The sequence below is a fragment of the Festucalex cinctus genome, chromosome 3, assembly GCF_051991245.1.
Source record: "Festucalex cinctus isolate MCC-2025b chromosome 3, RoL_Fcin_1.0, whole genome shotgun sequence".
NCBI classification, from domain to species: Eukaryota; Metazoa; Chordata; class Actinopteri; order Syngnathiformes; family Syngnathidae; genus Festucalex; species Festucalex cinctus.
In genome coordinates, this window is record NC_135413.1 from 31,202,960 (window position 1) to 31,219,204 (window position 16,245).

Sequence of the window (16,245 nt, forward strand, 5' to 3'; positions counted from 1 at the left end):
AAAAAAAAAACATTAGCGTAACATAATAAGAATATCATAAATCATTTTTCGGAACAACTTTGATAATTATGTCCTACCTTGGGGAGGCTGGGCTTGATTTTGCAGTTTTTGTTTCTTCTGAAGAATAGAGAGAAATGATGGAGGTTATTTTTTTTTTTCCCCTCACAGAACATGCATTTGGTTTTGTTTTAAATAAATAGTGAATATTCATGTCAAAAAATTACATTTAGTAAAGTAAAATAAAAAAAAAAGTAAATATTTATATTAATTTGGTGACTAATTGTGAAAATAATTTAAAGCACATTTTAGCATTGTTTTAAAGTTCCTAATACCTAAAAAAATATTCTCACATTAAAATGACCAGAATAAACCAGAAAGTAAAATAAAAAGTCAAATAAAAACTATCTAAATATTTATTTTAATTTGGTGAATTGTGAAAATAATTTGAAGTTATTTTAAAGTTCCTCGTACCTAAAAAGTATATTCTCAAATTAAAACGAAAATAAATAATAATTAATAATAATAGTAAATAATTGTGAAAATAATTTAAAGCACATTTTAGTATTATTTAATAGTTCCTCATACCTAAAAAAAAAAAAATCACATTAAAATGACCAGAATAAACCAGAAATTAAAATAAAAAGTAAAATAAAAATATATAAATATTTACATTAATTTGGTGAATAAATGTGAAATTAATTTAAAGCATATTTTAGCATTATTTTCAAGTTCCCCATAATTTAATATATATATATATATATATATATATATATATATATATATATATATATATATATATTCTCACATTAAAATGAGCAGAATAAAGCAGAAATTAAAAAAAAAGTCAAATAAAAACTATCTAAATATTTATATTAATTTGGTGAATTGTGAAAATAATTTGAAGTTATTTATATAAGTTCCTCGTACCTAAAAAAAACTATTCTCAAATTAAAATGACCACAATAAACCAAAAATTAAAACCGAACAAAAAAATAAATAAAATAAAAAATTATATCAACTTTTTTTGTGGTATGTGACCAAATCACAAATTTTGAAATCAAATAAAAAAATCAATCAAAATCACTAAAAGGTAAATGATTAAACTGTCCACAGTGTCACAGTGACATTTCTTAATCCGTTATAAGTAAATTTGTACAATTCAGATGTTAACTTTTTAACAATTGCATTTAATATTGTATTACTGCTTGTTGTGTATTTTACATTTTATTATTTTTTTTAATTAATCATATTTAAGTGGAGGATTTTTTCCCCCCCGCTTACAGTGGCACCTTGAGATACGAGTGTCCGACATGAGGCTGATTCTTGAAAAAAAATTGGAGATACGAGTGCGCTTCAGTCTCACACCGCTAGATGGCGGCATCTACCTTAAGGCCATCCTAAATTCACATTGGTTTCCTTGCAGTTGCGGGATAATATGACTAGGTGGCGGCAGTGAGCTGTACGCTCATCGCCAGTAAACACCGTATTTTGCAAGACATATAAAAAATATTATTATTATTACTATTATTGTTTGTATTCTCACAGTAAGATTCCCTGAGCTCGTTCCAGCAGTTTGCTGTTGGCCGAGTTGACAAAGATGCCGTCCTCCCCCAGGGCCGACGGCGGCCGACCCGACGACGACCTCGGGCCGCGACCGTTGCAGCCCACGCCGAAGCCATCCCTGCAAACAAACGGAAAAGTGATGAAATATCACGTCGGGATGATTGGTGAGACGGACGGACGGACGACTTTGAGGACCGACCAGCTGGCTTTCTCGTTCAGGGTGTTGGCGCCTTGGAGATCCGACAGCGGCGAGCGAGGATTCTTCCTGGCGATGCCTGCGCAAAAACGGAAAGGCAGGAAAAGAAGAAGAAGATGACGGAAGAATTGATGACCGGATTTGTGTAAATCATCATGATATGCAAAAAAAAAAAAAAGATTTGCTGGCTGCGTTTCCTTGATTGGAGTCCGCAAGCGCTGCAGCCAAGTGTGTTTTCACTTGTGACTTCACCATAGTATGTATTCTATTGTATTTAACATTTGACAGTTTCATTTATTTTATCAGGTAAAGGACAAAAACAAAAAAACAAACAAACAAAAAAAATTAATAATAATAATAAATAAAAAATGGACCGCTCTGCTATGCCTGCAAAATAGAACAAAATAAAAATAAAAATATTGTAAAATATATGCAGGTAATAATTCAAACGTATTTATAACCGATTAAAAAAAAACAACAACTAATAAATCAATGTTTAACAAATTACAAAATGTTGAAATTTTAGGTTTCACAGACTTAATATAATAATTCATGAAAAACAGGTCATAATTCAAACATATTTAATAACTGATAAAAAAAAATACTTTAATAAATCAACGTGAGGAATTACAAAATGTTGAAATTTTATGTTTCACAGACTTAATATAATAATTAATGAAAGACAGGTAATAATTCAAATTTATTTAATAACTGATAAAAAAACAAAACAATTAATAAATCAATGTTTGACGAATTACAAAATGCTGAAATTTTATGTTTCACAGACTTAATATAATAATTCATGAAAGACAGGTCATAATTCAAACATATTTAATAACTGATAAAAAAAAAATACTTTAATAAATCAACGTGAGGAATTACAAAATGTTGAAATTTTATGTCTTTCACAGACTTAATATGATAATTAATGAAAGACAGGTAATAATTCAAGCGTATTTAATAAATGATAAAAAAAAATAAACTAATAAATCAACGTGTGAGGAATTACAAAATGTTGAAAATTTTATGTGTTTCACGGACTTAATATAATAGTTAATAAAATAATAATTCATGAAATAATGTTAATACCCCAGACAACCTATGTGGTCATTGATGCACTTTGACTTAACGTACTGTTTTTGCAATTTTGATTGAATATATAGACTATCAACAATAAATTCAAAACCTATCTGCACAATAACCCCCTCAAATAGAAATTTTTTTTTGCCAGTTGTGATGTGATCACGTCAAGTATTTTGTCTTAAGGACGGAATTCCCCTTCAGCGAGGAATCTTCGGGGATTTCTTTTCTACGACTTCCTTGGAAAAAAAAAAAAAAAAAAAAAAAGCATGGTGGACACGCTCACTGTCACACTTATTGACTTATGTACAACACAAACATTTGTGCTCAACAAAGCCTCCCATTCTTTTCTTTTTTTTTTTCCATTTGGGCCCTTTTGTCATCATCTTGCGCAATTTCCTGCCAAACAAATCCGATTCCATTGAAGAGCACGTTGCAAGAAAATAAAACGCGACAAAATGCAGAATGTTCGGCCATTGATTTTTTTTCCCCGATCAGTCACAAAGGAAATTGAGCTTCTATTTCTTATTTGTGCGCCGCGGTCAAAAAAAGCGTCTCAGTTTGATGACACGATTTTACGCATCGTGGGCCGACTTACTGTATTTCTCGTCTTTGCACCTTTGCAGGATCTCAAGGCTCCGCTGGTGAACCGGGTGATGAAGGAAACTGAAGCTGTCGACAGTTTTGACGGCGCCAAAGGGGCCGGCGGAATCATGACCTAGCGATCAGATGCGGAAAAGTTTGATTTGATGTCAAAATGAGGCAAGTTTGACTGGATTTGGACTGATTTTGCAAGACCCACAGAATATTATGTTCTAGTGCTATAAAAACATGGACACCTACTAAAAGAAAGATTAGACTCTCTTGTCATCAGGAAAAAAAAAAAAACACTGGGGAAAAAAAAGCTTTTTGGAACATGGCCCTGGCCCTTTGTAATACTACCATTGCTTTAAGCGACCTCTTCAGGTCAGAAGCTATATTAAAGCCTTCTGTTTGCTATAGCATAAAAAACATAAAAAAAACAACAACAACAACAAAAAAAAACGTATAAATACATTTTTGGGAGTGAATGAGAAAGTATTAAAAACGTATTTATACGTTTTTGGGATTGAATGAGTTAAGCAACCACACTGAAAACAAATTCAAACTAATTAAATTAAAAAAAAAAAAAAATCAAAACGAAATCAAAACTAACTAAAATGAAAAATTCCAAAACTATAATAAATCTGGTTGTCAGTGACCAAATTTTGTTGAGGCTCTTGCAAGGCTTGGAACAAATCTGACACGATTCTTATGTAATCATCATGGTGGAAGCGTGACATAATTGGAGTGACTCGTAGTTTAATTGTAATAAATTGTATCGTATCCTACCACATCAATTATTCAATTCAATTATGAAACATTGAATCGTACCATGACTGGAGTGAGTCATGTCACGTTTGTATCGATTTTGGAGTACGAAATCATAATCGAGTGTCAATCGTATTCAGAGTAAATGTTGAATGATATTGTCGTGAGCAAGCCGCCCGTCTGACCTGTCTTCTTGTGAGTGTGTCGGCGTCCGGCTTCCCTGAAGGCCACCAGGGCCCTGAAGTAGGCGCGCAACACGGCCCAGCGGAAGGTGGCCACGGGGTCGATTCCCATCAGGCCGCAGATGAAAGCGTTCTTGCTGCTCTTCAGCAAGGCCACCACGTCGGGACGCATGTGGTCCGTGTTCTTCTCCCGGAAGTCCTGACATAGGCAAGTCATCAGATATCGTTTTAAGATGGAACGATAGCGGAAATATCGTGATATCGAGATATTAACACTGACACAATATCGTCGACGCTCATTTTTTTTTTATTTTTTTTTACAATATTGTGCCCTTTTATCTATTTAGTTTTTAAATATTGCTAATTTTTAGTATGAGCTCTTTTTTTTCTTTATTATATTGTGCACGTTTATGTATTTATTTTTTAAATATTGCCAGTTTGAGTATGAGCTAATTTCTTTACAATATTTAGCCCTTTTTTGTAAAAAAAAATTGCCAATTTTTAGTCTGAGCAATTTTTTTTACAATATTGTGCCCTTTTATTTATTTTTTAAATATCGTCAATTTTTAGTATGAACTATTTTTTTTTTAACAATATTGTGCCCTTTTATTTATTTTTTAAATATCACCAATTTTTAGTATGAGCTCATTTTTTTTTACAATATTGTGGCTTTTTTTTTTTAAATATCGCCAATTTTTTATATGAACTTTTTTTTTGTTTTTTTTTTACGATATTGTGCATTTATGTATTTATTTTTTAAATATTGCCAGTTTTTAGTATGAGCTCATTTCTTTACAATATTGTGTCTTTTTTAAAAATATTGCCAATTTTTAGTATAAGCTATTTTTTTTTTTACAATATTGTGCCCTTTTATTTATTTTTTAAATATCGCCAATTTTTAGTATGAGCTCTTTTTTTTTTTTTTTTTTTTACAATATTGTGCCCTTTTATTTATTTTTTAAATATCGGCAATTTTTAGTATGAGCTCAGTTTTTTTTACAATATTGTGACTTTTTTTTTTTTTTTTAAATATCGCCAATTTTTTATATGAACTCTTTTTTTTTTTTTTTTTTTACGATATTGTGCACTTTTATGTATTTATTTTTTAAATATTGCCAATTTTTAGTATGAGCTAATTTCTTTACAATATTGTGTCCTTTTTTTTTTTTTTTTAAATATTGCCAATTTTTAGTATAAGCTTTTTTTTTTTTTTTACAATATTGTGCCCTTTTATTTATTTTTTAAATATCGCCAATTTTTAGTATGAGCTCTTTTTTTTTTTTTTTTTTCCAATATTGCGCCCTTTTATTTATTTTTTAAATATCGCCAATTTTTAGTATGAGCTCAGTTTTTTGTTTTTTTTTACAATATTGTGACTTTTTTTTAAATATCGCCAATTTTTTATATGAACCCTTTTTTTTTTTTTTTTTTTTTACAATACAGTATTGTGCGTATTGTGCCCTTTTATTTTTTAAATATCGCCAATGGAACAACTGAATCAAATTGAACTCTTGTGAATCGAAACCCAATCGATTCAGGAACTTGGTCCAAATGAATTTTCATTTTGATTGCGTTGCGTTGTAAAATGGAATGAATCCAGATTGTAACTGGAGTGACCCGTCGTCTGATCTGATCACAATTGGAACGAATTGAAAACTAGTCCGAGCAGATCGCAATTGAATTATCGTGTTTTATACCATGACAGTGGAATTGGAAGCATGAGAGTAGATTTAAAAAAAAAATACATAAAAAAAATCTGACCTTAATTCCGTACTTGACTTTTCCGGCGTAGTGCGTGATAATGAAGGCGGGCTCCATGACGGCGGGGAAGTCGATGTAGGCGTTTCCCTCGTGCTGACGCTTGAACTTGTCCAGCAAGGTCTGATTGGACGCCTGAGGGAAGCTGCGGGTCAACAACAACAACAACAACAACACAAATGAAGCGGCTTCCCCCCCACAAAACACTTTCCCGAGCGTCCAGCAGGTGGCGTACTTGCACTCCTCGTCCAGCAGGTGGAAGAGCGCGGTGGGTTTTTTGCTGATGAGGTTGATGCAGCTGCTGTTGTCGATGTAGTCGATGGTGTGCCAGCTGATGCCCTCGGCCCGGTACTCCTCCTGCAGCCCAAAACGGAGGATTTGGTCAAATCATCACATTTGACAAAATCAGATCATTTTCCTGTCGGTTTTTTTTGTTTAGGAACTAAAATGTCCATGAGATTTGTATGGAAGCCAATTCCCACCAGTAAAAATAAATAAATAAATAAATAAATAAATAAATAAATAAATAAATAAATAAAAAAATAAAAAAAAAAAAAATAAAAAAAAAAAGTTTTGTTTTTTTACCCCGCCGTCAGAAACCGCCAGTGGAATTTTTATTTATTTATTTATTTATTTATTGTTTTACACGTTAGAACGAGAATCTACGGAGCCCCTCTGTACGGTTTCTGACGGTGAAAAAAAAAAAAAGGAGTTTTTTTTTGTTTTTTTTTGGCCGTCAGAAACCGCCAGTGGAATTTTTATTTATTTATTTATTTTTATTTATTTATTTATTTTTACACGTTAGAATGAGAATCTACGGAGCTCCTCTGTATGGTTTATGACGGTGAAAAAAAAAATATATATATATATATATATATATATATATTTTTTTTTTCCCCGCCGTCAGAAACCGCCATTTTTTTTTATTTTTTTTATGTATTTATGTATTTATTTATTTATTTATACGCATTAGAACGAGAATCTACGGAGCACCTCTGTATGGTTTCTGACGGTGAAAAAAAAAAAACTTTTTTTTTTTTTTTTTTTTTTTTTTTTTACTGGCGGGAATGGACTTCCATAGATTTGAGTCCAGTTTTGATTAAGTGAAGGACATTTTCGAACACTTCTTCATTAGTCGACGAAAATACATACTGATTTAGTCCAACTTACTGTTTATTAACTCTTTGACCGCCAAAAACATTTAATCACTATTAATAAAATCACGATGTATGCCGTCATAAACCTTAAATGACGTCAACTACGTTTTTTTTTGTGTGTGTTTTGTTTTAATCAATGGGCAGTGTAAATCTAAGTGCAGCACTGCCTGGTCAATGGGTTGTGGAATCAAAAACACTCACTAAATATGGCCACCAGATGGCAGCATTGTATCTCTTCAATGGCCCTGCCAAATTACAATGAAACATGATGAAATTTGATGAAATAGAATGTTTTCAAGGATAACTTTTTGATAACGTGTGTCAGTAAAAGAGTTAATTAGGGTTTTAGTTTAGTCATGTCTAAGTATTAGAACGGTGGGGGAAAAAAATGTGTTGACAAAATTATTTTTGTTGCGTTTTTGCTGTCGACACGAGCGCACTAACCTGCTCCAGTTTGAAGATGTGCTGGTTGAAGTAGTGCTGCAGGCGCTCGTTGGCGAAATTGATGCAGAATTGCTCAAAGCTGTTGTTTTCGTAGTCCTCAAATCCAAAGATGTCCAACACGCCGATGGAAAAGATCTGGAAGGGAGGAGTTTAGACAACTTTTAGACAACTGAATCCTCGTGTCTCCATGACCAGCAATTTGCAGGAAAACATTTTTTGGGGAAAAAAAAAAAAAAAAAAAAAAAAAAAAAAAAAAGCATGCACATATTGGATAAAATATGAAATTGTTCAAATTTGGACGATTTAGGAGGTTGGCCTTGAGGGGGGTCAGAATTTGACAAGTTTGCACATTTAACACAACTGTGAGATCATGCCAATATTTTTTTCAAGTGTATTTTTCTTTGAGTGAATGAGGTTCATTTTTAACCTCATGGATTCATACGACTCAGACATTTTTTAATCAAAAGTTAAAAATTCAAAAAAAATATGGCTCGGGCTCGGTCCCTTAACCCATGCAAATAAGTATTTTATGTGTGCGCGGCCATTTTAGACAATACAGTGTTCCCTCGTTTACCATGATAATAGAAATCTGTGTTAATTAAAAAAAATATAATAATAATAATACATAAAATTCAAGTTTATTATATATATTTTTTCGTTTATATGTATTTTTTCATTTTGTTATGATTTTTGCTTTTTCACTCACCATATATGTTCTTTTTCATTTACATTCATTTTTTTTTACATTCATTTTATGTTCTTTTATTTTTATTTATTTACGATTGTTTTATGTTATGTTTGTTTTGTTGTGTTCTGTAAAGCGCTTTTTGATAGTTCAGGCTGTTTGAAAGCGATATATCAATAAACTTCAGTTGAGTTGAGTATACAGCACAGTACAAAAAAAAAAATATATAAAAAAAAATTATATATATATATATATATATATATATATATTTTTTTTTTTTTATATTTATTATATTATATATTGCATATATATATTTATATCTTTTTTTCATTATATATGTTTTTTCATTTTTTTTTTTTTTCATTTGGTTCATTTGATTTTTAGTTTATTATGAAGGCCAAACAGTCATTTTTGCCCATTAAAAGTATGTTGTTGTTTTTTTTTTTAAATTTACTTGTTAGTTTACTTGTTGCACAGTATACATTTTCTCCGTAATGCAATGTCGTGTACAGTATACGATTATCTTATCTTATCTTAGTGGAAGGGAACAACAATATCTATGATAACAAGTGCAACTGCATCGACCCCCCCCCAGGCTGCCGCCTTGACGTGATCAACATGATGTCAGTGCCAAGGGACAACAAAAGCACACGCGCACACACACACAGGACCAGAGCGGGGGGGGGGGGGGGCGGGAAACGTGAGCTGATAGGGAATTCAACGCCATCTGGCCAAATATTTCTGACACATGCGCGCACACACACAGGGGCGGAGCATCCTCGACTGTTGTGACTCAGACCTCCCGACAGGGACGGACGCCGTCTCACCTTTGAATTGTCCTCCAGGTCCTTGTTGTTGAGCAGCGCGTGATTGGCCCGGAAGACGATCCAGTCAAAGAGGGCGCTGTACAACGACTTGGCCATGGAGTCCCTCACGGTGCCCGCCTGCGCGCGATACACAATTGGGAGACTTAGTTAGTTATCTATTTCATAGGACAAAAAAAAAAATGGTGCGCTGTGTTTACGAGCTCACGACGTTTTGAAAGCGCCCTAAATGCACCTTGTTGCTTGCCTAGCAAGTACGTAGCGTAGCGTAGCATTTGTTGATTCTGCCACCCCTTAACTCCTTTACTCCCAATAACGTATAAATACTTTTTTTGGTTAATGTTCTAAGTGTCCCAAAGACGTATTTATACGTTTTTTGTTTGTTTGTTTTTTTAATGCTAGAGCATACAGAAGGCTTTGATGCAGCCTCTCAACTGCAAAGAACGGTTGGAGAAATGGTAGTTATTACACAAACGGCCAGCAGGTGGCAGCAGAGCAAAGGAGATCAACCAGGGCCATGTAGAAAAAAAAGCGAATTACTCAAAATTTGAAATAGATTTGTGAAAACTGATGAAACTTCTCTCTTCTAATGCTAATTGCTGCAAAACGGAAACAGATAGAAACATACTTTTTTTTCCTGATGAAAGAAGAGACTTTAATCTTTCTTTTGATAGGTTCCATGTTTTTATAACAGTGGAACAAAATATTCTGTGGGCCTTGCAAAATCAGTCAAAATCCAGTAAAACAGCCGGGAGCGAACGGGATTGCGAAATGTGAAAATGGCGGCGAGTGAATGAGTTAAGCATCTTAAAACCTGTTTAATAACACCCCAGTTGAAATTTAGACTATTAAACTAATACACACGACAACAAGAATTACACATTTCGTGCATTTAAATTCAAAACATGCTTTGTTTTTAAATACATCGCTAGCACTAATGCTAAAGCCAACGCAGGATCCCATAAATATGATAAATAAATATGATAAAACGTGTATCCCTTAAGAATGAAAATGAAGAATGAAAATGTACATGACAAAATGAATAGTGTTCAAGAAAAGTACAAAAAGAAAGAAAAGTAGCTGAGTTGTTGAGTTTTAGTATTTGAGAAGTTTTGAAATGATTGACAAATCGATCTAATAATTGTAATTTCAATCTTAGTCAACAGAATTGTGATAATTATTTTTCCCCAAAAATCATCCAGCCAGTATCATTTGCGTTATGTGCAGACAACAAACTTTTTTTTTTTTTGCCTTCCTAACAAAAAGCTCATCTTATTCCCAACTCAAATTCACACGGAATGAAAACCAAACAAAGCAAATATTTGTCACGAGTGCTTGACGGGAACATGCTGGACCGCATGCGACTCACTTTTGACTGAGATCTGCTGAAGCGGGAAAAATGTTGCGTTTAGAAGATCATAAAATAAATAAATAAATAAATAAATAAATACTGGCAACTTGTGCATTATTGATTCCTTGTGGTATTTTTAGCCGCTCGGGCTGTGATGCTTCAGACGAGTTATGCAAGAGAAAGGTTATGAATAATTCAAGAAGAAAAATCCGAATGTGGTTTAAAAAGGGAACTCGGGGGACTGACAGTTGTGATGCAAATGTTGAAGTAATATTCTTCTTTGCTTCCTCGCTAAATTCTTGTCTGCAATATGTCGATTAGATAACCTGAATATACATTAGGCATTTTTGTTGAATCCTGTATTTATTTATGTATTTATCTATTGTGGACAGCATCTTAAATTTATTAAAGCGTAAATAAGTTCACACTGCTCTGTTCAAATGCTAGGCTTTTTTGAGACGATAATAATAATAATAATAATAATAATTATTATTATTATTATAATAATGACACCAACTGTCAGCTGTACATATACCCTAACACTCTTTTCGAGAGGGGAAGAAAAACAAGCAGGTGAAATAATGAACTTGCAAAAGTGTGCACACCCTCTTACAACTGTTATGTTCTGAGTTTTGAGCCTAAAAACGCAGACACAAATAAGTCTTTAACTATTTCTTCTCATCGAGAGGCGTGGAACAAACTTGACTAGACGAGAAACAACGAGAGTTGCACGGAGAAACAGAAGTAATAATCCGACAAAAAAAAAACACACATTTCTCAGACAGCTTATATAGACAGTGAATCGATCTGATTGGTTGTGGCTCGACATGCGGGTAACTGACATGGAATTGTCTGATTTGCTGTTGACTAGATAAAGAGATGAAATATTCATGACATCACATAGCTACATGCCGATAAAGATTCCTGACGTCACATAGCTTCTGACATCACATAGCGTATTACCAGTTGAAACTAGATGGCCATTACAGCAGTTCAAAACAGACACTTGACCTCACGGTCATGACCCAAACATAACCCTTGCATGACCCTAGTCATGACAACAACTGGGAAAATTACATATGTATGTGGATAGGTCGGATGCCAATTAATATTTTGGGTGGTTGAAAGAAAAAAGAAAAAATAAATTAAAAAATGTCTGGTTTTTCACACCTCAAAGTAGCATGTGCATTTTTTGGCAAATAAGGCGACGGTAGACAAAACAAAATTCAATTGAACAAGCAAACCAAACAGGTAAAATGAAAAACTAAATTCCTTCGGCGACGTGACTTGTCAATTGGCAAGCATGCTGGCTGTTTTACGTCAGGCTGAGAAATCTACAAGCTCGGCCTGGTGTGAGAAACTTGCAAGCATTTCAAATGGGACACAGTTGACGTGCCAGCGCAGTTGTTGTTTTTTTTGTTTTGTTTTTGGACAAACACAGTGGCGCAGTTGCATTGCACACACACACAGTGGAATCTGGCACAGTGTTGGCAACCAAATAAATAAATAAATAAAAGGAAACATAGTGAACCCAGTGTTCCTCTTGTCAGCTGCTTACACAAATCAAAGGAGCTGATTTAACAATACATATTTTTGTGAGGAGCGTATCGACCCCAATTTTCCGGTACAAGTAGAACAATAAGTATCTGTAAAATCTACAGCAAAAAATACAGGATTATCTTGTTTTCCCCCCCCAAAAAAAACATATAAATACGTTTTTTTTTTATGTTTAAGTGTCCCAAAGACGTATTTATATTTTTTTTGTTTGTTCGTTTTTTTTTTAATGCTAGAGCATACAGAAGGTTTTGATGCAGCCTCTCAACTGCAACGAAAGCTTGCAGAAATGGTAGTTATTGCACAAACGGCCAGCAGGTGGCAGCAGCGCATTGAAAAAAAGCTCAATTACTCACAATTCTAACTAGATTTGTGAATAATGATGAAACTTAGCTATATTCTAATGCTAATTGCTGCAAAACGGAAACAGATAGAAATATACTTTTTTTTTCCTGATGAAAGAAAAAACTGGTTCCATGCTTTTATAGCAATAGAACACATATTCTGTGGGCCTTCCAAAATCAGTCAAATTCCAGTAAAACAGCCGGGAGCGAACGGGTTAATTGTATATACCACAATGCATTATGAGTAATGTTTTCTTTATTAAAAAAAAAAAAAAAAGTAAATGTTTATATACTTTAAATATTTTTAGTAAAAAATAACAAATAAAACAATAAAAAAATGTGAAAAAAATATAAATAATATAAAATATAATAAATAAAATAAAAATAAAAATACAGTAATATGCTGTAATAAATTTTCACAATAATTCAATTAGATTTTTACAAGAATTAGCTGGCAACTTTTTTTGTTTTATTGTAAATTCTACAGTCAATTTTGTTTCAGTGTAGAAAATGTTAATATAGCTCCTGTTACAGACCTGGTAAATAAAAAAAAAATAAAAAAATTGCAAGATCTGTATGTGAAAGAGGATAACATCAATAAAACGTGAGCGTTATTCTCTCCGTAGAGAGCAAATTGTTATATACAGCTCTTGCATTGGACTGTCGGGAACCTCATTTGTCTGCTTCCTTCAGGAGAGTGCCAATGAAGGTCCCTGTGGCGAGCGCACGGTGCAATCGCAGGTCAGGGTTCACCGGGTTCGAATGAAGATGAGGTGCGTGCGCCGATGAGAGGAAATGATGTGCGAGGGGGGCGAGACAAACAGTCGAGGTCCGCTTCCTAACCTTGGTGTCAATGTCGCGCTGCACATTATTACCCTCGCAATAATTTCACAATGAAATTGCATACTACTACATCGCAATGTCGATTTGAATTCAATTCATTTTTTTTATTTAAAATAAAACGTTTCGCTTTTTCATTCAGCTCGGGCAAGTCACAGTGAAAGTTCATCGTCTGTACTGCATATTCCAGTGGAGGGTTCACATTCCTCAGACAAGAGCACATGACTGCAAGGATGGTGGTGGTGGGGGGGGGCGGGGTCTTGCGAGCAACTATTGTTAGCGCGCAGATCAGATGTGCATGTGGGTGGTGGTCGGCTCAGCAGACGTGTTTGTGTGTCGTATTTCCTGCCTCGGACGAAAAAAAGCCCCCGCGGCCACTAGCAGAAAGGAAGGCTGGACGCCAAATTACATTCCGCACAGTAATCGAGTACTGTTCGATGAACTCTCGCTACTGAAAAGAAGGTCCGCGTGGGCCGACTGTCACATCCGAGAGGCGGGCGAGTCGACGGAGACGGCCGCATGGCACGACAGGAAACGGGATGTATAGAGTTTGCTTGAACGGGTCGGCCACAATGGAAAAACTTTCCCCGACAAGCGTGAGGAAGCTCACGAAAACAATCGATGCACTTTGCCACAAAACAACTTCTCATTGGACCGACATTGCAAAAGCGCCATCACGTTTCTTCAGATTATGATTAAGATCAGACCTCGAGTTACGTCGCAGTTAAGCTCCTACGCTAGCGATGTAACCCGAATTTCGACTTAAGTCGAATTTGCCCATTAACACATTCTCTGCCAGGCCAGCAAAAAAAAATAAAAAATTGACATTGACGTCTTTTTCCGTCAATGGCAGTGAATGAGTTAATGCCAATATTTACATCAAAATAATTTGCATCAAAAATCTAAAATACATTTAACTCATTCATTCCCAGCCATTTTCACATTTCGCAATCCCGTTCGCTCCCGGCTGTTTTACTGGATTTTGACTGATTTTGCGAGGCCCGCAAAATATTGTGTTCTATTGCTATAAAAGCATGGAACCTATCAAAAAGAAAGATTAAAGTCTCTTCTTTCATCAGGGAAAAAAAAAAGTATGTTTCTATCTGTTTCCGTTTTGCAGCAAATAGCATTAGAAGAGAGTTAAGTTTCATCAGTTTTCACAAATCTATTTAAAATTCTAAGTAATTGAGCTTTTTTTCTAGATGGCCCTGGTTGATCTCCTTTGTTCTGCTGCCACCTACTGGCCGTTTGTGTAATAACTACCATTTCTGCAACCGTTCTTTGCTGTTGAGAGGCTGCATCAAAGCCTTCTGTATGCTCTAGCATAAAAAAAAACAAAAAAAAAAAAACGTATAAATACGTCTTTGGGACACTTAAAACATAAAAAAAAACATTTACACGTTTTTGAGAGCAAATGAGTTAATTAAAAAGAAAAAAAATGCGGTACGACTGTTCAACTGAAGCCCAAGTCGTTGCCGATGTTCGCCGGTGTCTCCTTTTTGCGATCTTTTTATGATGTCTAGTTTCATTTCCATAGTAATTCCTTTTCTTTCGGCTGGACCGATATTGATTGAAAACATAGCTTTCTTCTTTAGAGCCATGACATGGAAAAAGAAGAGGGCGAAAAAAGCCAAAGATACTCCCACAAGTGCACAAGCACTAGCACTAGCTAACGGCTAAATAGCGGTCGACGGGAAAACACTGCGGCCAAAATGGCGGACGAGGAGCTAAAATGGTGGACGGGAATGTTTTCAATATGACTAAAAAGGGCCAAGAAGAGAAAATGGAACATTTATTATATATTTGTTTTTTTGTCTGTTCGCTAGCAGGCTAACTGAACATAGCTGGATCATACCACTTCTGTCTTTGGGGCAGGGGGTTCATAGTTTATGCTACTGTGTTCATTTATCGAAAAGTTTGTTAGCTCGCAGGCTAACTTAAGATAGCTAGATCATGACACTTCTAACTGGGCAGTTGACGGGAATGTTTTCAATGCGACTAAAAAGGCCAAGAAGAGAAAAAAAAACGGAACATTTATTATACATTTGCTTGTTTGTCTGTTAGCTAGCAAGCAACTTTAGGTAGCTGGATCATACCACTTTTGTCTCTGGGGCAGGGGGCTCACAGTTCATGTTACTGTGTTCATTTATCCAAAGGTTTGTTAGCTAGCAGGCTAACTTAAGATAGCTAGATCATGACACTTCTAACTGGGCAGTTGCCGGGAATGTTTTCAATGCGACTAAAAAGGCCATGAAGAAAAAAAAAATGGAACATTTATTATACATTTGTTTGTTTGTCTGTTAGCTAGCAAGCTACTTCCTGTTTCACAGAGGATAGCGTAAGACGACGGAAATGTGCACATTCTTAAAAAGGGCAGGAGAAATGGAAAAAAAAAAAGTTTTTGTTTGTTTTTGTTCGTCTGTCCGTTTGGTAGCGAGCAAGTTCATTTCTGGCTTTCAGTAGAAAACGACCTCTGGGTTGTGGCATGTATCTGGAGAAGTGTTTGTGTCACCTCTGCAAGTTTGTAGGGCACGATGAGCCTCTCTCCAACAGTCACAGTCTTCCTGGTGGTGAGTGCCTCCAGCAGCATCTCCTCTTTCACCTGCAGGGGGCGACGAAAACAAAACAAGGCTTGACCGCGTTGGAAATGACAGATCGGCCAGATTGTAAACAATTGACTTTGTGTGGCTGTTTGTCATGTTTTTAATGGGCTGCATTGTATTAAATTAAGTGCTTTGTTCAATAATTTCAATAATTATACACTCACAGAAATATTTCAAGCCTAACTTAAGATTTATGTAATTTCTTTACATGACAAATTCCCATTTACTTTTTTTTTTTAAGATATTTTTAACAAAAACCTAACAAATAAACATGATATGATACATATTCATTAGTTTTTATAAAGCCTATTTAC

The 16,245-nt window shown here is 34.6% G+C and overlaps 1 protein-coding gene across 8 annotated transcripts in view; it reads right to left on the reverse strand.

The window, feature by feature from the left end:
* The window catches only part of LOC144016439 (unconventional myosin-IXAb-like), a 100,248-nt gene that overhangs the window by 30,064 nt on the left and 53,939 nt on the right, over positions 1–16,245 (reverse strand). For all 8 annotated transcript variants that reach the window (XM_077517602.1, XM_077517600.1, XM_077517603.1 and 5 more), the window contains 10 exons: positions 15,841–15,930; positions 9,243–9,359; positions 7,731–7,865; positions 6,365–6,486; positions 6,133–6,274; positions 4,375–4,570; positions 3,438–3,557; positions 1,763–1,838; positions 1,544–1,681; positions 78–117 (listed from right to left, as the gene is read on the reverse strand). In XM_077517602.1, coding sequence (XP_077373728.1) covers positions 78–117; positions 1,544–1,681; positions 1,763–1,838; positions 3,438–3,557; positions 4,375–4,570; positions 6,133–6,274; positions 6,365–6,486; positions 7,731–7,865; positions 9,243–9,359; positions 15,841–15,930 — 1,176 coding nt within the window. The remainder of the gene's footprint in view (positions 1–77; positions 118–1,543; positions 1,682–1,762; positions 1,839–3,437; positions 3,558–4,374; positions 4,571–6,132; positions 6,275–6,364; positions 6,487–7,730; positions 7,866–9,242; positions 9,360–15,840; positions 15,931–16,245) is intronic.